General features: G+C 41.2%; 1 protein-coding gene across 2 annotated transcripts in view; it reads left to right on the top strand.

Moving 5' to 3' along the window:
• The window catches only part of LOC310959562 (neurabin-2-like), a 57,792-nt gene extending 32,657 nt beyond the window's left edge, over window positions 1-25,135 (top strand). For both annotated transcript variants that reach the window (XM_083930950.1, XM_083930949.1), the window contains exons 6-15: window positions 8,634-8,766; window positions 11,316-11,436; window positions 15,699-15,803; window positions 16,208-16,343; window positions 18,966-19,106; window positions 19,237-19,290; window positions 19,483-19,614; window positions 19,764-19,861; window positions 19,947-20,043; window positions 20,953-25,135. In XM_083930950.1, coding sequence (XP_083787076.1) covers window positions 8,634-8,766; window positions 11,316-11,436; window positions 15,699-15,803; window positions 16,208-16,343; window positions 18,966-19,106; window positions 19,237-19,290; window positions 19,483-19,614; window positions 19,764-19,861; window positions 19,947-20,043; window positions 20,953-21,006 — 1,071 coding nt within the window. In that variant the 3' untranslated portion in view covers window positions 21,007-25,135. The remainder of the gene's footprint in view (window positions 1-8,633; window positions 8,767-11,315; window positions 11,437-15,698; window positions 15,804-16,207; window positions 16,344-18,965; window positions 19,107-19,236; window positions 19,291-19,482; window positions 19,615-19,763; window positions 19,862-19,946; window positions 20,044-20,952) is intronic.

Raw genomic sequence — 25,135 nt, 5'->3', positions numbered from 1 at the left:
TTACGTTCCACGCCTGCGTCAGGGGAAATAACTCCCCATACCAGCAGGAGGCAGTACTCTGTATTAATCATTCAAAAAGGTAAACGGGAAGACTTGACGGGGGCGTATTCAAGAGGATAGTTGGCCAGTTAGCGCATAGATTTGGACTTAGATATTTACACAACACAAACAATTATGAACCGTTTCTACTAAAGAGCTCCAGGCTACAGAAACATTTGTACATGACATAACAAGTTTGTTTTCCATCTCACAGCCTCTTTACTGTAGTTGTTTGTATACTTCGTCTCTTCTGGTGCACTTACTGAACCACCCTCGTTGGCACCGAAAAACAGCCAAGGAGGGAGGACTAGTACCATTGGTGCGGTACTAGTAAAAGCTGGGGCAACACCAGCCTGGTGTGTCAGGGCTCTTCGGCTCCGTTCACACTGCAGGTCTTAATGCACAGCCCCGATTTATTGCTCAAATCAGATTTTTTGTTTGTCTGTTCACATCACGTCTTTAAATGTGGCCTGTCTACAGATTTCTGTGTGAACAGCTCACGCTCCTGAAGTAACACACATGTTCAGTTGATCATTGATGACATCACGCCACAACGGTCTTTATGGAAGCGAACATGGCAACGGCAACTGGTATTGTAGGACTTTATGGCTTAATGCTAAAAACAGTGTGTGGTGGCAGCTGACAAATGTGTGAGTGGGTGAAATCAGGAAGGAGGAAGAGGAGGCCCAATTACTTATGAGGTCTAAAACTCCACTCTCCCTCCACCGGCCGCCTGCTTCACTGCTGGCCTCCATGTTTGTATTTTTTGTTTTTTTCAATTAACTTTTTTTGTCATTCCTTTTCAAAACAGTGCAGCGCAGGTAAGAATGACGTCAAAGTCACTTTAAATGTGACTTGGCTGTTCAGATTGCGGTCGCATTCAGACAAATCTGATACATATCTGATTCAGCAGCACATTTAAAAGTGGGCTGATTCTGATTTAAGTTAAGTCAGATTCAGTGTGACTTGTGCTGTTCACACTGTCAAAAGAGAATCAGATATGGGTCACATATGAGAGAAAGAAATGGATTCAGGTCACTATGAACTGCAGTGTGAACCGAGCCTTAGTCCCATGTTTCAACTATTGATTTGGTGCCCTGAATTTAGTTTGGCATGTTTTTTTGGATGTAATTTAAAGTGGCCTTTGGTCAAGACACAACCCATGGCAAAGAACCGTGTGCTGAAGGTCCACCCTGACTCCTGTGGGACGTCTCTGTGGTTCTGCTTTTATCCAGTGTAGCAGTAGGTGGCTTTGATTGGCCAGACTATGTGGAGGCTGTCAAACCAAAATAGCCCATCTATTATGATCTGTATTCTGGTCCCGTCCAGCCAGGCATCTTAGGTTAAGGGAGAATACAGAGCCCCGACACTGTGTTGATATGGAACTGTTCCTGAGCTCATTCATGCCCGTCTCCTGCATTCAATCAATATTTAGTTTCTTTATGCTGTAATGTACCTTTGGGGACAAGTGAAGCTCCATCTGAACACTGACCTCACTGTTAATGTGCAGAATTGAGTTATGGATTTATCAAGTGACTGAAAGTTCATTTATATTTGCCTTCAGTCCATACCAGTAGGCTTTAATCAATAAACCATTGTCTTTCCAAGCAAAACTCTCCACAAATGGGTTATTGTGTGTATTTTAAATGTTTATTTGAATATGTATTGATGTTGGGGTGGGGGTTTGTGAGCTCAGGCGGTCTGTGTCCACCATGATCACATTTGTTCCACTACATCACATGGGCAGAACCCCACCGCCAAACTAAAAGCATGTTATTGTTGCAGCGAAAGGTTAAAACTTTCATGTGAGAATTGTGACTGAAGTGATGAACTGCTGCTTTTTTTAAGCCAAATACTTTTAGGTTCAGTTGATTTCCTTTGGCCCTGGTGAATTGATGCACCATTTTTGTTTACTATAACCAAGAGCGGGTTGTCCACCAATTGCAGTGTCCGTGGTTCGATCCCCGTCTTCTTCTGTCGCCATGTTGAAGTGTCCTCAGGTTAGACACTGAACCCCAGGTTGTGAATGAGAGGCTTTGGATAGGGGCACTACATAAATGCAGTCCGCTTACCAATGTTGAAATATCAATGTTTCTAATAAAATAGGAATCCAGCATAGATGTATAGTTTAAAGCCTCACAGAGCCTCTGTGACTCTAAGCTCTTGTCTGATGAGATGAGATAGAATAGAAATACTTTATCGATCCCAAGCTGGGAAATTGCAGCTAGAAGTAAATAGTTAATAAATGTATAGATTTGAAATCTTAAATTACTAAAACTAAAATACTAATTTAGTATTACTCATTAGTATTATTGAGTTAGTATTACTAAATTATAAATGATCCACAATAGACTATAATAGATTCAAAAACAATTGAAAAACAAAAATACTATTTACTAAATACTATTTACATAATAATAGCTAAATATATTACACACACACACACACACACACACATGTTGGTATTTCTGTGGAAAAGTAGAGATTCTATGTGTAGGGGGAATTGCTGAAGCTACACACACACATGCACACACACACACATGCACACACACACACACACACACACACATATTAACACAGCTTTAAAGTTACTCAACAGGAAGGAAATGTGACTGCAGGAAACATTTTAACAGTCACGCCCTCTGGCCCTGTGTACATGTGTGTGTGTGTGTGTGTGTGCATGCGTGTGTGTGTGTGCACGCCTCAGTCTTGTAAGACTGAAAAGCTAGTAACGTGCTGCTTGATCATATTTGAATAATATTTGGACCATCGCGGCAATAACGCGTCGGAAAAGCTCTCTATCTGCAGAGCGGCCTTGGCTGAGATGCTCTTAGATGAAGTGTGTGGCCATAAAGACCCGTTGTTTTGCAGTGAGATCAGGCCTCCTCATTTCCTCTTACCAAAAAAGGGCATGTATGTGATGTTGGGGGGAGGAAGATACATCCATCTGGCTGACGTTTACCTTCAAGGAGAAGTGAGGGCCAGAGGCTAGCTGTCACTCAAGAGGTCCCGCCCCTAATTATTCATAAACTTTAACCTCCAATAAAATAAAAACTAGCCTGGTCCAAAAAAATTCACCCCCCTCAGTGTTGTCATGGAGATATGACCTAAACAAACAGACTAGAATGTTTTTTGTACCAGGTCTTAAACAGGTTTAATGATGCTGTGAAAACGGCCTGTTTAACATGGGGGTCATTGAGAAACTGCTCTATTATGAAACTACTCCTAGGGGACACTCTGAGAACTGCCGTTTTTGGCACTTCCTGATTGGATCAACCAGGAAGTCGCTGTGGTAAGGGCTTGGTCTCCATGTAGATCAGACCGGAGACACACTTCACTCTGCAGTGACAGCTTTAGCTTTCTTCTTCTTCTGGATTTCCAGCAGACTAGATGCCTAGAAGAAGAATTACTTTATTAATCCTGCAAGGGGAAATTCAATTTTTTCACTCTGTTATTATTCAGGTTATACACACACAGGCCTGAAATACACACACATGCACAAACAGGACCTATATACATGCAATTAATGGAGAGATGTTAGGGCGGGGGGGGGGGGGGGGCTGCCAGTGGACCGGCGCCCTGAGCAGTAGTAATGGCACGTTGCTGCCATCCACAGTTCATAATTATATCTATTATATTATTATATCTGTAGGAACAGTCTGGCTTACTTGATGTAGTCAAGGACTGCAACAATGGCGGCTTTGGTGATCCCCTGGATGTATCACGGTGAACTCTATGAAGCCCACCGCAATCTCAATGCTGATTGGCTGACACACCACAGCACAAGTGAACCGTCCGAAAAGTTCAACTGCCCGTTGATGCAACTGAAGCACTGCGATTACATACAAAATGATTGGTATGTAATCGCATCACTTCAGTCCGTCAATCACGGCTATCACGTTCCTTACCTTAAAGTGTAATTCCGCCGCAAAATCATCCCATGGTCTTTTTCTGCATGAATCAACATTAAATAAGCCATAGAGACAGTTTTTTTCGTTGATCAACTATTGACAGAGAAATTGCAGAGAGTCACTAACAGCCGGAAGTGGCTAACACTGATTGGCTCGGGGCAGTAGGGTGAACCACTTATCCTGCTCAATATAACAGTAAACCTCTGCAGCAGCATGAGAAGAGTCCCTACACAGAAAACAAAGCACCAACAATGTAGTTAGTGAACCCAGAGTTTATTAAAGAGTGTTTTAAAGACTTACCTACAGGCCCCTGTACCAGCTCCTCTCATAGTAAAGTCCATTCAAGTGGATTAAATCCAAATTCAATCCAAAAGGAAGGAGCCCATTGATAATCCCTGATAACCCCAAGCTAATCAGTGTTAGCCATGTCCGGCTGTTAGCGACTCTCCGCAATTTCTCCGTTAATAGTTGACGAAACGAAAAAAAAACTGTCTCGATGGCTTATTTAATGTATATTCATGCAAAAAAAGACCATGGGATGCTTTTGCGTTGGAATTACACTTAAAGCCTGTAACAAGCACATCCTACACATAAAGGCCTTTGGCTCTGTCTCTCTCTGTATGTTGTCTCACACAAACGCACATTAGCATATCTGGCAGACAGGGACAGAGAGAGAGAGCGGGCCAGTGCCAGGGCCAGGCCAGTGCCAAACTCACGCTGGGCAAGCCTGTGGTTGTCACGGAAACGAAGCCTCGTGATCATGGAGGTGGTCACCGGGGAGACCAATGCTGCTGACCTTTTTGGAGAGGGGTGTGATAGAGAGTGGAAGACAGAATGTAAAAGATGGGATTGAGATGGGATAAGTGGGCGCCTGTTCACACATATTTAGTGATTTAATTCTGTAGTGCAGTTCAAAAACATACCTGTAGGGGTTGATAGCTCTGCCAGTGGTCTTTGAATTAATATAGAATTCTGCGACTATTCTAACTATAAATCCCGAAATAACTTACAAACGGACCTAAAAATATGCAACTGTCAGCTGTATATAACTTATTTACTGTGTACTTCTACTTCAGGAAAACATTGGAGTAAATCAGTTCCAGTACCTGACAGAGACAATTCAGATATGATGCATTGCTACTCATTAAGCTATCCAGCATGATAGTAGAACTGAAAGCTTAATGTGCTTCAACTGAATTGAAGCACATTGTACTGATAACACTTCTCTTTCACTCTTCATCTGATAAGCTGTGGAATTTTGAAAATTTCCCAAACCGACATTAACATTAAGCAGTGTGCCATGTGCATGTGACTGAGGAATAGCATAGATATTCTCTAGTGTACCTGCATGAAATCTGGTTGTTTTAGTCAAGATTGTGCTAAAATATATTATACCTAACTTCATTTAAAATCCCTGTTATTGAGGGCCAACCTTCAACTTGGTAAATTCCAGGTTTATTTTCTGTTTATTCCTGTTAATTCACACCTTTGAAAATTTTGCAAACCTATGGCTTAGCATATCGTTTCTGTGAAAATCATGAAAACCTCAGTACAATATTCTCTCATTTCATCTACCTTGTTCAGACTCAGAGACACTAAAAACTAGTGTCGGCTGACTTTTTCCACACAGAAAATTGATCAGTGATCAATAAGAAGATTGGTAAAGAATCACACCAAGCAGAATCGATGCCATTATTGTATTTGTTCAAACCCCATCAATAGACTGTATGTATTGACAGCTCCCTAAAAAAGTGAAGCCATAGCTGCTTTGGTGCTGTCAATCATGACGTTTCACTACTGCGTTGACTCTGGTTGCAAAAGGCCGACATGGTAGCGCCCATATCAGGGATACTTTGGCTTCACTTTTGTAAAGTCGGAGAAAGAGGGAAGAGTGAGAAGTGGAGCTGTGTCTTCCATCTTTTTAAGGCAGTAAAAAAAATTGGAATAAAAAAATGCACATGTTTATGTGGTGTGAAATCTGATTTTTGAGAAAATATAAGTGGTCCCTTCTGTTGTTAATGATTTCCCTGTTTATTTGAACACTGAAGAGAACTGTCAGGTGGGACATCAAATACATCAGGAAAAAATGTCATGCTGAATATAAAAACATACATGAAATAGATTCATCTTCATGGTTAGATACTTATTTTCATATACTGTCATTTATTTGGTCTGACATTTTGAATAACACCATTTTTACAGATGAACCGGACTTGAGCTTGGACATTTTCAATGTATGCAAGTCAGACTTTGCTGTCATCCTTATAAAACTGTTGAATGTTGTTCCAAATTAAGATGAGTGATGTCTTCATCTCCGCCAATTAAATACTTAACTGTTGATATTAAAGATATATTCTTTTATGTCTGTCACACTAAAGGACAGAAATGCTAGTTATTGCATTAAACAGTTAGGAGGTCTTTCTGGAGACTGTGAGGTTCATCTTTTTTTTAGATTCTTCCAATTTGTAACGTACTTCATCCTGCTTTCTTTTTGGCACCTAGTTTATACTAAAGGTTTTCACTCTTCTTTTTTTATGATATGTTTGGAAAATGAATAGACAATACATTCCAATCTAAGAAAAGCTGTCCACATTGTTTCCCCCATAACAAGTGGTGACATTTTCTATGTCAATCATCATTTTTCTAAAGTAGAATTGCTGCATTTTTCCTTTCATTTCAGTTGACTTTCTGCATGGTTCTCTTAGGACCTCCATTTTTCTGTGTGGATCCCTGTTCATTTTCTCTCTGTACTTCCGTGTCCTCTCTTTCCCACTCATTTAACTCCCTCAATTCTTTCTGTCTAAAAAAGTGAGTGAAGTATCACATTTAATACTTGTTTTCACCACACTTTATAGCAGTGCAAATGTCTACAGAATCAGCTGAAAATATCTGAAATAATGTAATAGTTGTATTTAAAAACACTGAGCATGGTCAACAAATTAAAAAAGGAGTTAAACAAACCATGTGTAATGATTTAAAATACTTCTTTAAGAGATCTTGTCCTGTTGGGTGACATCTTTGTCCTGCGGTAGACATTTGTGTCACACCAAAGGAGCTTTCAGGCTTGTGTGTCACTTAATGACCATGCTATACCTAGCTAACCTGCCATTAGCAGTGTTATACATACAGTGTTTAATTCAAAAATATAATTTAGGGCTGTCACAGCAAAGGACTAAAAACTATTCTAGTGCTTTGAAAAGATCAGACAGAGACTTATCATGTGCACATCATGGGCTTCACAGGGGTCTTCAGTAACATGACCTTTAAAGGGGTCCTTCAACTAAATAAAGCTGAATAAAGCTGATGATGACAATAGGTCCTGGTAAAACAAAAATGTTTAATCATTTACTGCATTTTAAATCATGCCAACCCTAATTATATTCATTTTTATCTTGTGTGACAGTAAAATTGCCATGTCACGTCAGTAACCCATATACAGTCTATGTACCCATCCATAGTTAATAGTTTCTACTTCAGAAAATAACCCGCCCCTGAATAACACACCGGGTTTGGGCTACCTGCGGGCAGAAACACTGGGGGAATACACTTAGCACAGGTATGAACTTCCAGATATTATAGTGTATTACCCCCTTTCTCATACAACCGTTAGAGCTATTTTGTCCCAGCACAGGAGCCTGAGAGAGGCTTCCAAATTGAAGAAAAAACAACACAAAAAGACAAAAATAATTGTGATCAAGTTCTGTGAGAAGTTCTACAGAAACTACGTTTCTGGTGTTTCTGGTGTTGGAGAAGAGAATGTCTGTCCATTTCATGTTCATGAGAAACACAGAGGTGTGGTGGGAAGAAGAGCGTGAATACCAGGGTAGAATGAACAGAGTACTCTTTGCTGGAGTATGTGTTGCTGAATGTAACTTTATAAGTCATTGTTTAGAGTGCCGTTAGTTTCCTGAGGATCCAAACACCAGCTCAGTGGTGGAGAGTGGACTGTGCAGGGGATAGCCAATCAGAGGGATCCAATTCTCATGAACAGGATCTTTCAGGAAGCACATCAGGGTTTTTATTCAGATGTGGCACAAATGTCCATCAGGACTCAAGGATGAAACGATTAGATTTTAGAGGTCAAAGGTCATGGTCACACCATTCTTGTGAACGCGATGGAGCAATTATCTTCAAATGTGCATTTTTGGCCATAACTCAATAATTCCTTTGCTAATTATGACATCATTTAAAATGATGAAGTGATGACATTTTCTATCTAAAAGGTCAACTTCGCCGTGACATCATAACGTTTGATAGCTCAGGAACAGAAGGGGAGACATTTGGTCAGATACTGAGCTGGGGACACTGATCTCGGGACTGTGCTGATTGTAGCGATCTGAAGATGTGTGTGAAGCATCCACATTTTTCCAAAAAATACACTCAATACATTTTATTACATTCCATGAATGTCTTCACTACGTATATTATATAAGTCTGGACAGACACTTGACTGTTTGCGGAGGCGTTCAACCACAAGGCAGTTATTGTAGTTTTATATGAACAAAGGGTCAAATGACTATCTCATGAATGTTCCATACCCACACAGAATTATCACCCGACTGATGATGAATATGATCCATTTTGATTCATTACATTTGTACTGATGATGTCCCCTGGTGGTCACTGTGGCACACAATATTCACGATCATGCTCTCTGACCTTTAACCTTTGCCCCGTGTCCAGGTGTTCACCACCTACTCTAACGAAGACTACGACCGGCGTAATGATGACGTTGACCCCATGGCGGCCTCTGCCGAGTACGAGCTGGAGAAAAGAGTGGAGAAGCTGGACCTGTTTCCTGTGGAGCTGGAGAAAGGTACACACAGAGGCACTAGGGTTGGGTACTGAAACTGTTCTTAAACAAACGGTATCTACAGGACCCAATGACAACAGAGATTTCAGTGCCTTATTTTGGTGCCACTTAAAGTTGTACTCATCTTGATTTTCATCTATTTATTTGTCTTTTAAGTTCCTCTCTATCACAGAGTGCATTAAAACAATGGTGATTGATCATATGACCCACTGATGAAAGACCTTGTTTCTTTTTGCAAAGTATTCTAATATCTGTGTGTGTTGCGATGTCCTCAGGTTGGATGTAAATACGCCGTCATGTTAGTGACTCTGCTGACAGCAGTTGGTCTGTCGGCCCTGATAACAGCTATGCTACGTTCATTTGGAATCAGAAATCGGGAACCTCAACTTCTGAGTCAGGCTTGTAGTAAGGAAGTGTAATAGGAACGTGTGTGTGTGTGTGTGTGTGTGTGTGTGTGTGTGTGTGTGTGTGTGTGTGTGTGTGTGTGTGTGTGTGTGTGTGTGTGTGTGTGTGTGTGTGTGTGTGTGTGTGTGTGTGTGTGTGTGTGTGTGTGTGTGTGTGTGTGTGTGTGTGTGTGTGTGTGTGTGTGTGTGTGTGTGTATAGGGGGCAGACTGGGAGTAGAGAGGTGAATGTGTTTCAATAAAGTTTACAAAAGAGCAAAAAAACAAAACAATTGTCAACACACATAGTGACCATGGCAAGATGGAGGCTCTGAAAGAACAGGCTCACCTGCAGTTACATCTTACTGCCACAGAGGCCGCTAGAAACAAGTTATCTCAAAGCTTATAGAGTGCAACTTTAAAGTCATAATCCGTGAGAATTGAGATACGTTGTTGCAGCGGCAGCTTTGGTGGTAAGATGTAACTGCAGGCGAGCCTCTAGGACTTCGTCTCCTAGAGTTTGACTCTGAATTCAGACTTTACGTTTAATTGCACTTTTACATGTCAGAAGTTGAAAGCTCCCTATTTCCGAGTACAAGTGAACGCAGCATAATCAGCAGTGATGAGCTCCACCTGGACAGACTGTTGGGCGCAGGGAATATCTCCACCAACACACAAAAAGGTCTTTCATCCGTGGGTCATATGATCATCACCATTGTTTTAACTCACTGTGATAGATAGGAACTTAAAAGACAATTAACCAGATGAAAATCTTATGGATTATACTTTATCTACTGTTATTGTGAAGAATTTATAGGAAATGAATATTTATTCGCATTACACCCATCCTTCTTAGTTGTATGACAAGGGATAGCAGCTGCCATACCTTGGATTAATATAATAATAATAATAGTAATAATAATAATAATAATAGGTAAGTAGCTCAGTCCATGGGTGACTTGGCTGGGAACCGTAGGGTCGCTGGTTCAAGTCCCTGTGTGGACCATATATGGAGCGTGGACTGGTGGCTGGAGAGGTGCCAGTTCGTCTCCTGGGCACTGCCGAGGTGCTGTTGAGCAAGGCACCGAACCCCCAACTGCTCGGGGCGCTGGTCACTGGCAGCCCCCTCGCTCTAACATCTCTCCTCAATTGCATGTATAGGTCCTGGTTGTGCATGTGTGTATTTCGGGCCTGTGTGTAACATGTATGCTAATAAGAGTGAAAATTGAATTTCCCTGTGTGGGATAAAAATAAAGTAATTCTTCTTCTAATTCTTCTTCTAAATAACACAAATAATAAGTAGAATAAATTAGCACCATCATATAAATAAGAAGCGTAAGACTGATTCATTTTAACTTTGAGTTTGCCTCAATAAAAAAGCTGTTCTTTAAGTATCGATATTGGCACCGTTTAGGCTTTTAAAAGTATCGTTTTAGCACCGGTATGGACAAAACCCCAAATGATACCAAACCCTACATGCGCACACACATCTTTACAATCGAGAGAGAGAGTCACACAGTCAAGCCTCTTATGAAACTACACACACACACACACACACACACGCTCACACAAATGCACACAACCGACAGGGTACTGTAAGTGGACATACACTGTCTGCTAACGACTCACCATTATCCCATTATGGGATTACACTTAGCACAGATTAGCCTAATTAGCAGCTAGTAATTCTGAAGGAAATGGATTGGAACCAGCAACCATCCATGACAGCTGCTCTCAGCACAGCATTTAAACAAAAACACTGACTTATGTTCATTTTTAAAGCATTGAATAGTGATAAATATGTTTTGTAGCTTTGACTCTCACGTCATACTTCAGATCAGCTGAGGTAATAACCTTGTGTCTGTACCAAAGAATGAACACTGTGAACAACTTAGAACAATGTGTGGGTATTTAACTGCACAGGTCACTATTTTGATCATATTGACATTGTGTGTGTGTGTGTGTGTGTGTGTGTGTGTGTGTGTGTGTGTGTGTGTGTGTGTGTGTGTGTGTGTGTGTGTGTGTGTGTGTGTGTGTGTGTGTGTGTGTGTGTGTGTGTGTGTGTGTGTGTGTGTGTGTGTGTGTGTGTGTGTGTGTGTGTGTGTGTGTGTGTGTGTGTGTGTGTGTGTGTGTGTGTGTGTGTGTGTGTGTGTGTGTGTGTGTGTGTCCAGACGGTGATGGTCTGGGTATCAGTATCATAGGTATGGGTGCAGGAGCTGATATGGGTCTGGAGAAACTGGGGATCTTTGTGAAGACGGTCACAGACGGAGGAGCTGCCCAGAGAGACGGCAGGTACCCTGCTCACCTTTCCTTTATGCATCTTTATCATGCTCATTTATCTGTTTTTGATCAACAAAAAAAACAGAACCAATTAAAGATGCAAGCAGCATTGAATGGGCCCTCGCACCCCAAGCACGTTGGGGGGGCAATGATCACACACTGCATACGTGACTCAAGACATTATTTTCTGAATAGGCTACTGGACACTGCAAATTATGGATTTCAATTTTTTCAATTTTTCACACCATATGAATTTGCTGTAGTTTAGACGATGTCTGTTACATAAACTTTACTTCCTGTTGTCAGTAGGTGTGCTGTGACTCTGACTCAATATGAGTGTGTAAATGTCTTCAGGTCTGGACTCTTATCCAGAATGTGAAATCTGGGGAGAGTGGAAAATGTAAAGTCAAGTTACGACAGTTTATTGTGTCATGGCGAAACATACAATATGCCCACCTCACCATGGCAACCCTGTTCCAGTAAAACACAAATGCTTCACAATTCTGCTGATCATTAGTGGGAGGATTATACCAACAAAATATGAAATAAATCTGCTAATCTCTCAAGTAGGAGTTTGAATAAGTATGCATCATTTACATGAAAACTGCACAAAATTCAAAATGGCCTTGTGGGCGAAGCTAATGTTCAGGGGCGCTACGGAGCCAGCTTAACACACATGAAGCAAATTGCTGTATATTTTCGCAACGTTTAAGTTTTTTTGTGTGTGTGCCAAGTTTTGTGCGATTTCAAGTTTGACAAGTGTGGTAAAAATGTGCTCAAAAGCTCAAAGTAATTAGGGGGTGCTATAGACCGGACGTGTCACACCCAAGTTCAAATTCTAACATCAAATGGAAAATATAACTAGTTTGAACATGCGTCCACAGTTTCGGGCATTTCCCTGCATCCTAAACATGTGTTTGTAAAATGAACGCACAAAATCCAAGATGGCTGACTTTGGCAGGCGAAATAAAATCTGAATGTTCTTCAAGATGACAGCAATGATCTCACCAAATATTGTGAACATCAAAATAACTTAAACCCAAACGTGGCGTGTGTTTGGGGGCGCTATGGAGCCTGTTGGCCACACACGAGCCTAATTACTGCAGAACTTTGCAATCGTTGCCCCTTCTGACCTGTTTGCCAGTTTGGGTGAGTTTTCGAGAATCCTAAGACACCCAAAATGCGATGAAGTTTGACACATAAAGCTGACTTCCTGTTGTCAGTAGGCGGCGCTATGACTCAATTTCAGCATGTAGATGTCTTCAGGTCTAGACTGTTATCCAGCAGGTGAAATTTGGGGAAGATGGATAATGTTAAGTTGAGTTACGACAACTTCCTTTTTAAAGTTTTGGGCAAAATTTTCCACCACGCCACATGGAGGCCGTTCCATGAATCCTCAAAAACTTCACAATTTAGCCTCACAAAGGTTTTTAGATGCAACCTACCAGATTAGCAGTCACTCGGGTTCATTCTCTAGGAGGAGTTCATTAATGTACAACACATCTGACTGCCTTCACTTTGCGAAAAAATGCCACGGTAAATTCAATTGTGCTCGGGCCCTAATTATGTGAGACCATTGTTCCTCACTGTGTCCGGGCTCTCAGCCTACACAAATAAACAGTATATAGTATAGTATACAAGATACAAAACTAGCTACCCTTAGATGCAGCAAAACTGTACATGAGCTTATTTCTTTTTCACACATACTGCAACACACGCTGGAAAAACAACACTTGCTCTCAACTCTCAAGGCACTGGACAAAAAGCTGGTGACATCATAATCTCCTGACCTTTGCCACCTTTGTGTGTCTTGCTGATTCTTGTCCACTGTTTAAAATGATTAATGATCTGGCTCCTCTCCCATTCAAAGAGTTCACATCACTGTGCTCTGATCATGGGAGGACTAACAGAGGAGACTGTGGTATAGCACAGATCCACTGAGTTAGACAGGTGAGACAAGAGAGCGCTGCAGTTTAAAGTTGCAGTCGGCAACATTTGTTTGATTCACTGAAGCCGACACTCTGCTCCGACAGAACAACATAAATCCTGTCCACTCAGAACAGGTCACAGTGCGTGCACACGCCACAGATCCCCCCTCCCGCATGTTACAATGTCACAGGAACAAGCCTCAAGCTAGGCACACGCTAAATGACGTTAGCAGTTGCTATTTATGAGTATGTTAGCCATCCTACCTCCATGTAGCGTGTACTCCATGCTGTTTATGGATGAGAGAAGACACGGGCGTGTTCACAGGAATCTGGTGCACACGCACTTACGAGCACTCGATGGGAGAGAGCTGAGGAGCTCGGTGGTAGTTTTGGAGTTGTAAACATTTGAAATTTGACTGAGTCAACTCGATCTGCCAGACTTGCCGACTGCAGCTTTATTGATTTAAAATTCAGGATGAAATCAACCTATCATGCACCTGCCATGCATGAACACAAACACTGGATGTGTCTTAATGTTGTGAAATCTTGTTGTGTTGTTGGTAATTGTGTTTTCATATTAGTGTTCATTTTCTTAACAGAGGTGTTACTGTTTTCCTGTCCAGAGACTACAGATCTGAATTAACGTATAGCTAACACTGGTACAGCTACGAACCTGAGCAAATAAACCAATGAATGAATAATTATAATTCCAGGTGAAACAAAGGCTCAGTGATCTCCTACAACAGCTGGACACTGTGCTTTTTACCAGGTGTTATTCAAAGAAGAAGAAGAATTACTTTATTTTTATCCCACACGGGGAAATTCAATTTTCACTCTTATTATCATACATGTTACACACAGAGGCCCGAAATACACACATGCACAACCAGGACCTATACCTGCAATTGAGGAGAGATGTTAGAGCGAGGGGGCTGCCAGTGACCAGCGCCCCGAGCAGTTGGGGGTTCGGTGCCTTGCTCAACAGCACCTCGGCAGTGCCCAGAAGATGAACTGGCACCTCTCCAGCCACCAGTCCACGCTCCATACTTGGTCCACACAGGGACTTGAACCAGCGACCCTTCAGTTCCCAGCCAAGTCACCTATGGACTGAGCTACTGCCCCCCCAAACACGAGTGAATAGTATATTTGTTGAGGACTGTTTTCATGGTAACACGTTCTATGATGACCACATCTATAGTGTATTATGATGGTGTTGTGAATTATAATGCATTCATAACGCATCATGACTACACTCATAAACACCCATAATACTTTCTGGTGCACTGTATTAACCTTCATATAACAGTGTACGTGTGACTTTTAATGGATAAAGTTCAAGTGATCTTATGGATGCTTCTAAAGACATCACATCACTCCAAACCTCGCCTCACTTCACTGGCTCCCTGTCCGTTTGAGAATTGATTTTAGGATTTTACTGATCACTTTACAGAAATGCTGACACCACACGAGCCTGTTCTCAGCCTTACATCCTTGGGCAGGACCATTTGAACAAAGCCAAGGCTCTAAACTTCTCCATCAGGACCCCTCGGCTTTGAAACAACCTGCCCCAGGAGATAAGGCTGCTGAATCAGTGACTTCTTTCAAATCACTTCTTAAAACACATTTTTTGTTGTCTTTTTACCCTATCATCAGACGGCTAGACGTCTCCTCTGTCCTGAGCTATCATCAGCTGCTCCCACAAAAATCTGAGACTTTAGGGAACTTCAAAGCCACAAGCCTCTGCTCCATGTCATCAGTTTTACTCTCATAAATCCTCATGTTTGGATGGCGTTACGAGCCTCTTGCGAAACAAAGGATCAGCGAAAGCAAGGAATCATGAAGTTTGGTGATTTAAATCTTAAGCCAGCGTGTAATTCCTGTGACTCCACACTGCTTTCACATCCAGACTGCGGTGCTCATCGTGGTCATTGTTATTTTTTCCCCAAAGCTGTGTGTCCTACTCATAACCACTTTGATATTTAGTGTGGAAGTTCAAAGTGAGACCAACAGAGTCTTAAAGAATGTTACCTGGAGACTCTGTTGGAGGGGCTGAACAACATCATGTCTGCTTTCACTGTCAGCCTAACATGTGTTCTCATCCACTGTGCCACTGCAGTACACAACACACACCAGCTGCTGTAGTAGGGATAGGGCAACGATCTTAGATTAGAATGTTATGTAAAGAAATAAAATGACAAAGGGAGAATATGAAGATAAACACTGAAGAGACTGTAGCAATGACAAGAGAAACCCAAGCTGTGGCTGGAAGTAATGTTCTGTCTTTGCTTATTTTCACACACACCCTATATTCTCTCTGCGTGTGTGCGTGTGTGTGTATGTGTGTAGGATCCAGGTAAATGATCTGATAGTGGAGGTTGATGGGACCAGCCTGGTTGGCGTCACTCAGAGCCTCGCTGCCTCTGTCCTCCGCAACACCACCGGCACCGTCAGGTCAGACACACACACACACACTGTCTCTCTCTCTATCTGTCCTGCATACACACTTCATTAGGAATATTCTGATTTTTGTTTGCCTCAATTCACACAAAATGCGCAGAAAAGTTTATTTAGGGTTTTTGAGGCCGTGGCCTTTCTGCAGATTTTTAATATAAATTGCATTTTTTTCAGGTTTTGGGTTGGTATAGGCTAAGGTTTGTGATGGATGCATTTTATGTTTTTACACTTGGTATGGTGTGGATTTTTCAGATTATTTTTTTTACATTAGAATGTTTACATGTTTGTGGTTTGTGCGTGTCAAATCTTTTCAGGTTTGCAATTGCTGTGTGTTTTGAATTCGTGCGATTTCTGCGTTTTGAGATCATTAACGTGAGCGGTGGATTTTGAATGTTTTCCAGGTTTGTGATTGGTCGGGAGAAGCCGGGGGAGCAGAGCGAAGTGGCTCAGCTGATCCAGCAGACTCTAGAACAGGAGAGATGGCAAAGAGAAATGATGGAGCAGAGATACAAACAGTACATGGACGATGACGAAGAGGTACATACGTAAAACAACGTACAGAAAGAATATGCATTCATGTGTCTTTCACACAGCAGCTTCTTCTGGAAACGTTTGTGCGAATATAAGAGCAAAACTGAGGAAGCACAGCAATCTGATCACTCAAACTGCATCCCAGGTTCTCCAGTGTGCACTCAAAAAGCTGATTCTCTGAATCCACATTTATAAACTCAGAACATCTTCAGCTAATGTTGCTTTGTCAGCTTATGAGCTTTTGGTAGCTGCAGGAAATCAAAAGAGAGACAACAAGAGTTAGATGAACAGAGATAGAGAGAAGAGTGTGTGTGTGCGTGTGCGTGTTCGTGTGTGTGCGTGCGTGCGTGCGTGCGTGCGTGCGTGCGTGCGTATGACAAAATGCCCGTCTGTGTGCCACCACGTGGCGTGTCCTCTCAAACTCAGTCCAGCTTCTCCACCCTGTGGTCAGACAGGGAACAGACGGTTCAGTGATACATCAATGTCAATAAAAGAAATTACAATTAACCAAATATGTTTAGTCATTCCCCATCACCATGTGCGTAGCTACCACTGAGGATCAGTCAACAACATGTAAAACGTAAAACATAAACTTACATTCCAGGCTAGGGTTACACACATGTTGCATATGTTGTGTTTTCTAAGAGGCTGATTCTAATATCTTTAGACAAATATATATTGTTTTATGCAAAAAACTAAACTTTACTATTCAATTAAAATGAAAGTAGTGTCTGACCCCAGGTCATATTGTGGGGAGGTAGAAATTACAGATGAATAAAATGCCCAAGCCTCATGGGTTTACAAGGTACCACAATTTCTATGATTTCTACAGGTCTGGCTACAACCACGTCAGTCTGGTATGATCAAATGACGCATCAATAACATGCCACGTCATTTTACATGTTGTCACAATGCATTTTATGCTTTTTATGTCATTTCACACTGTCTCAGAGTCTCTGCTGACTTATATTGGGATGTATTATAAAAGGCAACAAAGTCTGTGTCTGTGTGGCGGAGGTTGGGGTGGGTGGATGGATGGATGGATGGGTGGATGGATGGATGGGTCAAACAAACACAGGACTTTTACCAAGGAGACTGCTGCTCATGTGAAGCCAAAAGTCAGCGTTGACTACCTAATTTATGTAGTGTTTTTAGTAACAAACTTACTGATTTGAACCATGATCTTTGCCTAAAAACATAAGCAGGTAGTTTTGTTTAAATTCATAACCTTAACCACAAGGAGGGAATGAGAAGGAGGTGTAAAATGACACGCAACAGCTTTAAATGCGTTGATATGACGCGCAGAATGTCCTTAAAAGTGGCGTGCTATTTACACAACCTTCCCATGAGACCACGTTGGCACTTTTCCAAATATGACCCAAAGAGACAGAAAATCTTTTAAAAACGTTCATGAGCCAAGCTCCAGAATGACTTTAAGATATTGATGTCGACAGCAGCATGGCTCCGGTTTGATGCCTCATAATAAAAGCAGTCAGAGAGCTAACGTTAGCTTGTCTTTGTGTCAGAGTATAAAGGTATAACCAGAGCTGAAGACACAGTACAGACAGATATACTCAGTGCAATGTTGCAGTTAAAGCATTTCATCCAGCAATAAAGTTGCTCTCAACCTGAAAAGATGTGGTGGTCTTGAATGAATGTGAAGCCAATGGATTTTGTAATGTAGAAGAGGAGAAGACCAATGATTAGCAGACTGTCGATTGTGTGGATTTTTTTAGTGGAAGACATTTACCGGCAGGCTGTGGCTGCACTCTTTCACCTCTTTCTTTATTTTATATTTATATGGTCTGCTCCCGGCTCCAGTTGCTATTTATACCCTTTTATATGACGCATAGCCTACTCCTCCAAATGCAATTATACAGCAACTTATGAAGAGAAAAAGGAGGACAAGTGGGAGTTTGAACTTTGTTTGGTATCAGTGGGAACTGCAAGGAACATTTTAAATAAATAGTGACTTTTTGTGGAGGCTTATTTGCTTTTATATCCGTACAGCAAACATGAACACTGACACCAGCAGCCGGTTAGGTTAGCTTAGCACGGAGACAGCAAACAGGGGGAGACTCTAGGCTGACTCTGTCCAAAGTTAACAAAATCCACCTACCAGCATCTTTATTTCTACTATAACACCCTGTTCCATTTTTTAAGCTAAGCTAACCAGTCTGTAGCATTGTGCAGGAGTGTACCTATGCTCCCCGGGTCCTATGTTCCCTGCTTTATATATATGTGACCGTGGAACAGCTTAAATAAATGTCCGCTGTTCCACGTTTTTCACAGAAAGGGTCCTATGTTCCTGGTGTGTTATTTATTACCACAATCAGTGCCGAATTCTCTGGCATATAGGCCTATGTAGACCCTAACACTACCCCCTAACCCTGACTCTAACCGTAACCTTTAACCCTAACAAAATGCTGAATGAAATTGCAAAGGCAGAGGCTAATGCGACCGGGGGACATAGGGATGACCCTGTGCTGATATGCTTGTTTCATATTTACCATACAAACATGAGAGTGGTATTGATCTTAATATCTAACTCTTGGCAACCCAACAAGTGCATTAACAAATGTCATGTTTTTCTTTTCGTCTTTCCCATCTCTTTGTGTTTGTCTGCAGACGGGTGAATATGCGACGGACGAGGATGAGGAGATGAGTCCAGTGTTTCCAAACTCCATCGAGGTTTTCGACCTGGCAGAGAACCAGGACATGTCTCCTGTGGAGCTGGACCCTGAGAAGCTAGCCCACAAATTCAAGGAGGTATATGGGATTTTGATCATTTGGCTGCTCAATGTTATTTTTTTATGAATTAAGTTTCCCTTTCAGTGTACTCTTCCATAATTTTGTTAGGCTTCTTTTTTTCATTATTGTCTTTATACTCTGTCTGCAGCTTCAAATTAAACATGCAGTAACCCAGGCAGAGATCCAGCTGCTGAAGAGGAAGGTAAGAACACTCTACTTTCTGTCTCTTCTTACTATGAAGGAGTGAAATACACTGTAATATCCAGGTCACACTGCAGAGGAGAATGCACACTAACATAACATCAGTTCCTTTGATGGCTGAATGATGACTTAACACTGGCTCTCCCTCCCACATACCACCTCCTCCTCCCACATTCCCACCCCTTACTTCCAGCTAGCTCATGCGGAGCAGGATAAGTTGCGTTGGCGGATGGAGCGTGCTCAGTTGGAGCAAAACATCCGGGACAGCAAAGAAAGAATGGAGAAACTGGAGGGCTACTGGATGGAGGCCCAGTCCCTGTGTAAGGTAATTTATGAGAGAATTCAGGAAGCAAAGCCGGTCCAGGAGGGACAAAGCCATGTGTTCTTTCTCATCATTTAACAGTTCAGTCCAGTCCACTAATGCGTTTATAATCTCCCAAACATACTAATGGGTGTGTGTTTGCATGTTTTCAGGCAGTGGATGAACACCTGAAGGAAACCCAGGCGCAGTACCAAACCCTAGAGAGGAAATACAGCAAAGCCAAGAGACTGATTAAAGAGTACCAGCAGAAGTAAGGGGGGAGAGATACATTCAAGGTTTAAGAGAAAGAGTGAAAGACTCTAAAGCTTTGATGTGTTTGTCCGTGTGCGTTGTAGGGAGATCGAGTATCTGAAGAAGGAGACGGCTCAGCGTCGAGCACAAGAAGAGAGTGAGGCTACACACAAAGAAGAGGCCGACAACCTGCAGGAAAAGGTTGGTAAAATACTCACCTTAACCGCACTGAGGGTTCTGTGTCAGTGTGTCCACTCTCCCCTCAGAAAGAACACCACCTCATTTTAATCTCTTTATATTTGTATTTTTACAAAGTTAGTAAAAGGCCCCAATCATCTTCTTGTCATTGATTCATTGTAGAAAGTGGCATTCATTACACAACACATTTGGAAGCACATACTTTATTTTTTGGGGCTTTTTGGGTCAATTATTAAAGTAACCAATGGGCCTTTACTTAGAGCTAATACTGATCGTTGGTCTATGCACTTTTCTTGGATTGTGCTAAATAATTAGCATCAGGGATACTGCATTAGACTGGTTTTAATTATACTTGTCAATAGTACTTTTTTAGTAGTTGCTAGTGAAGCGTCATTTTTAGTTGCCCCACTGATCTGTGGTGTCCCCCAAGGCTCCATCCTTGGTCCTCCTTTGGTTCTTTTATTTTTATACTTTGAAAATTATTTTGCACAATATAAGTCCTCTGCAGTGCAAATCCATAAGCATGTCCGTCAGGTCCATCTGTTCCTGCCAGTCCTTCCCTGATGTTTACATCCCAAACATTTTTAATTACATTTACAGGTGGATGTGATGAGCAACAGGATGTGATTGGATGAATCAGGTGATTGTTCAGGTTTAGACATCCTGATGTTCGCTCAAGAAAATTTTGGATTCCCAAATGACCTGTGAGCAATTGGCCTTGATGATTACAGCCTCTAACATGTCCACCCATAATGTATGATAATTTATTCTTTCAAGTGCTGCACAAGTGCACCACATGAGCCCGCCCATGAAAATACCAAAAGTGCACTTGGCACACTAATACCATGCACCACAAATGTGGTATTGTTTAAGTGCATGTAGTTATCCTCCACTATGGTGTTGTTTTCACAGATTACAGACTTGGAGACCAAAGTGGATGCCCTGAAGACCCCCAAACCCTCCTAGACTGCTGCTACTTCCTACCTCCTGTCTGTGACTGGAAGAGGAGGAGTTCTGCCTTCATTCTGATCTGGGCTGTATTTTATTCCAATCAACCATTTACTGCACGGACAGGTAGTGGGGGAAAAAAGAATGACGAGGAGGGCGACATTCATAGAGGAAAGAAGTAACCTCTCATCTGACATCTGCCAGCAGCTTAGAGCTCGGTCCCAGAATCCCAGAATGCTCCCTCTATAATACCCACAATCCTCCTTGTGTGTCTTCCTGGCAACCAGCTTGGCAATCAACACGGAAACCACACTCAACAACCTGTGCTTTATTTATGGATGATCTGTATTGGCTTCTCCTCCCTCCAATAACAATAATATCTTACCCAGATTCAGAGTTATTTTTAAAAAAGCGCTTTTATTGAACGGGCTCGTCACAAAGTGCTTTATAGAGCGACAGAGTAAAACCGAACGGGAAAGGACAAAGGTCATTTGTTTGTTGGGATACTACTTTTGAACTAGATGGTTGCTGAACCATTCCATTTTTTGTTTGGGACTGGACTGGATCCTTATGAAGAGGACAAACGTGTTTTCTGTCGCATGACATTGATCAATCGAATCAAAAACTACACAGAGAAATGGCCACCACATTTTTACCTGGTAATAAAACAAGGCAAAAACTTTGAAAGGAAATAGCCAACACCTTCTGATAGTGGCGTAATAAAAACTACAAAACAAGATGGCCGACACGTTTCTGATTAGTGACTAAATCTGTGAAATGCCCACCATAGCCTTTGGTGTCACTTTTCCAGCCTAACTCTCTGCAAGTGATGGAAGGAATCAGGCAGAGGCGTTCTTTTCAGGTCTGAACTGTGGTCACATACTGTTTGTACATATTCTATACGTGTATTTAAAAGTGTTTAAATGGTCTGATATCTGAGAGTAAGAGATTCGGTCTATTTCATCTCTTTTCTATCAACATCAATGGCAAACAGGGTGTGAGTAGTCTTATGTGTGCTTATATAGCTTCTAACGGTGTATATTTGTTGGTGTTTACTGCAGTATCTGTGGGTTTACATGCACACGACAGGACAGTTGGTGCAGACTTGTCAGAAATCTATTCTCATCCAGGATCACAACAAAACTCAATATGTTAGTTTGAGTCCACTGCAGTTCTGAGGCTGTTTTGTGTACAGCTTCCACTTGCACTCCCAGGCAGTTAACAGCAACAGCATCTCCTGAGGTGCACTTTGCAGAGTTAGTTGTTCAAACATTTCTTGGAGGCATAACTGCTCTCCAAACAATCTAATAATTAGTTGAGGTAAACATAAGTTTGTGTAGCCAAAGTGCTGAAAAAACTCCCTGAGCGATACTGGATTTGGGAGGCAGATATTGGTATTAGACAGTTTTAAAAATCTGTTAACCATCCATCAGTACAGTATTCTTATTTATACAAATACATTACTAAGACAGATGTATCTGTTCAGGGCGCTTAAAGGTGGTTATTAAAGAAAGTTGACCAAGATGTGTACTGTATATTTAACAGTAGAATAGAGGTCATTTGTGTGAATTACTTTTCAATAGTTTGTCCACTATTTTATTTAACATATTTTTGGTATTCCATCCTGATCCATTTAACTTATTAGCTAAAAATATCGGCTAGTACAGAAGTACAGATAGGTCCCAATAATTCGATTTTTCTCTATAAGCAACCCATTACCTAATTGGGACATTTTAACTAAACACTTGTAATCATTACTTAAATTAATAACTTAAAGTTGTACTCGATAAGATATGAGATCCCTTGTTTCTAGCGCCCTCTGTGGCAGTAAGATGTAACTGCAGGTGAGCCTGTTCTTTCAGAGCCTCCATCTTGTCACGTTCACGGTCACTTTGTGTGTTGACAATTGTTTGTTTTTCTTGCTCTTTTGTAAACTTTATTGAAACACATTCACCTCTCTACTTCCAGTCCGTCCCCTTTATGTTCCCCTCTTAAATACACACACACACAATCCCCATTGTTTGAACTCACTCTTAGATAGATATGAACTTAAAAGACAATGAACTAGATGAAAATCTTACAGAGAACAACTTTAAATACCAATGAATTTGAAGCACTGATTTTTTTTAAAAATTGTATTTTTACTTTGTGATTTTAATAACTTATTTTTCCAAGTGGTGCCATTTTGAAAATGAAATAACAAAAGGGTTTGGCTTCACAAATTCAGTTTCCAGTGTGTTGAGAGCGTTTCTGTCTTGGATTATGTGACGGACAGGATGTGAAAAGGCCAGAGCTCTGATTGATTTCTCCAGGCTCCACTCATTTTTCATCCTTAAGTCATTCTTAAACATCACTCTAAAAAATTTTAAAACAGCACTTTTAACTGCCTTATTAGTACTGGATGCAGGTCAGACAGGTGGTTGAATAGTATTATATAATATTTCAGTGCTATATCTTATATAGAGCTATCCACTGACTTCCTAAAAGCACCAGTTATATTTGTATCGATATTGCGATGAGCATTTGTGGTTTCTCATCAGCTAATGAAGTGCTGTCATGCTTCTCTCCCAGGGTACTTTTGCCTCTGAGAAATGTTTGTGAATGGTAACCCTCCCATGGATATGAGCTCCAGTGTTATTCAGAGGACTGTGTGCATGTAAACTCACTCCACATCTCGTGTCTTAGGCGAAGAGTAGAAGTTCCCAGTGCCAGTATTTTGACTTTAGAAAATGAACTTAACTTAGTGATACATGCCTGGCAAAGTTCAAATATGGGTTGGGTTCAAAAGTGTTGCTGTGGTTGTTAAAGGTCACATTAGTTTTTCTGGAATCCACAAACCACTGGTTAAGGGTCAGCCGCATTAACATGTATTTAGTTATCATTTTTTTTCTAATCCAACTTTCTTTATTGGTCAGCTGTATTAGATGCGTTGCAAACACCCGGAGCGACCACAGAAATGCTATTACTTGTTAAATAAAAGGTGTTCTTTGCGTCAGATCTTGAAAATGGGAATATGAGTCGCTTATTGTCACTCTAATGTCTGTTATAATAACAAATCAAGACATGTGTCCATAGAATACAGTGTGTTTATACAATATGACATTATAATTCACCCTTCTGATTTGACTTCTATCTAGTAGTCGATGACTGTGATGTTCCAAACATGAGGTTCGTATGATGGCAGATGGTGTTAAGTAAGATGGTGTTCACACACAAGTAACTTATACAAAGTTTTGCATGGGCACATTGTGTGTTTTGCTGCTCTAATGTTGTCATTCACCATGGTGATTGTTATGAGTTTGTGGATGTCTTTATCGAGATAAAACCGCTTGCTGGCAAGCTCGCATTAGGTTGCATTAATTGAAGACACTGAATTGGAAAACAATGCAATTGGCCCATTTGAGTTCTTATCAATAATTAATGCAAACCAGAGTTCCTGTTGTAGGCCCTCCAAGTCCTGCTTCACTCCACAAAGAGTCAATTGGATTTTGGATTATTGCAGAAAATAAGATCTGTTGTTGTTGAGCAAGATAATCTTCACAAATGAACGGCACTTTTATGATGTCTGAAGTGTAAATGCAGTCAGAAGTCAAAAGCTAATGAACTACGCTTCCAACTGATTTCACCTGAACAGCAAGATGACGTTTCTCGACTGATTTAGCCACTTGTCAGCAACCACCTTCAATTCACCAGTGGCGTATTGACTGTTTGTATTTAATCACGTAAAACAGAACCTTTAAATCCCTGAAGCCTGTGGTAACCACAGACCTTAATCAAAGTAGCTAACCAGAAACCAAACTGCTGACTCACTTCCAGGTTGTAGGGTTGTTCCTGCAGTTCTCTGTTGTAATAACCTCAGTGACTGCACCATCTTCTGGTCAAACTTAAATTCTCAAATACTTTGGTTTACAAGCAAAACATTCCCGTATGTAGTGCTAATTAGCCAATGTTAGCATGCTAACACACTACACTAAGATGGTGAAAATGGCAGACATCATACCTGCTAAACATCACTGTGTTAACATTACTGTTAGCATGTTAGCATTAGCATTTAACTCAAAGCACGCCTTGATAGAGAGCTAGTGTGGCTGTCTGCTCCTATTGTCTTGCTAATATAGGTAAAGATTTTGTTGTCAACTCAAGAACT

The sequence above is a fragment of the Echiichthys vipera genome (genome assembly GCF_963691815.1).
Source record: "Echiichthys vipera genome assembly, chromosome: 17".
NCBI classification, from domain to species: domain Eukaryota; kingdom Metazoa; phylum Chordata; class Actinopteri; order Perciformes; family Trachinidae; genus Echiichthys; species Echiichthys vipera.
Note: the sequence above shows the minus strand (reverse complement) of the source record. Positions and strands in the feature narration are given on the sequence as shown.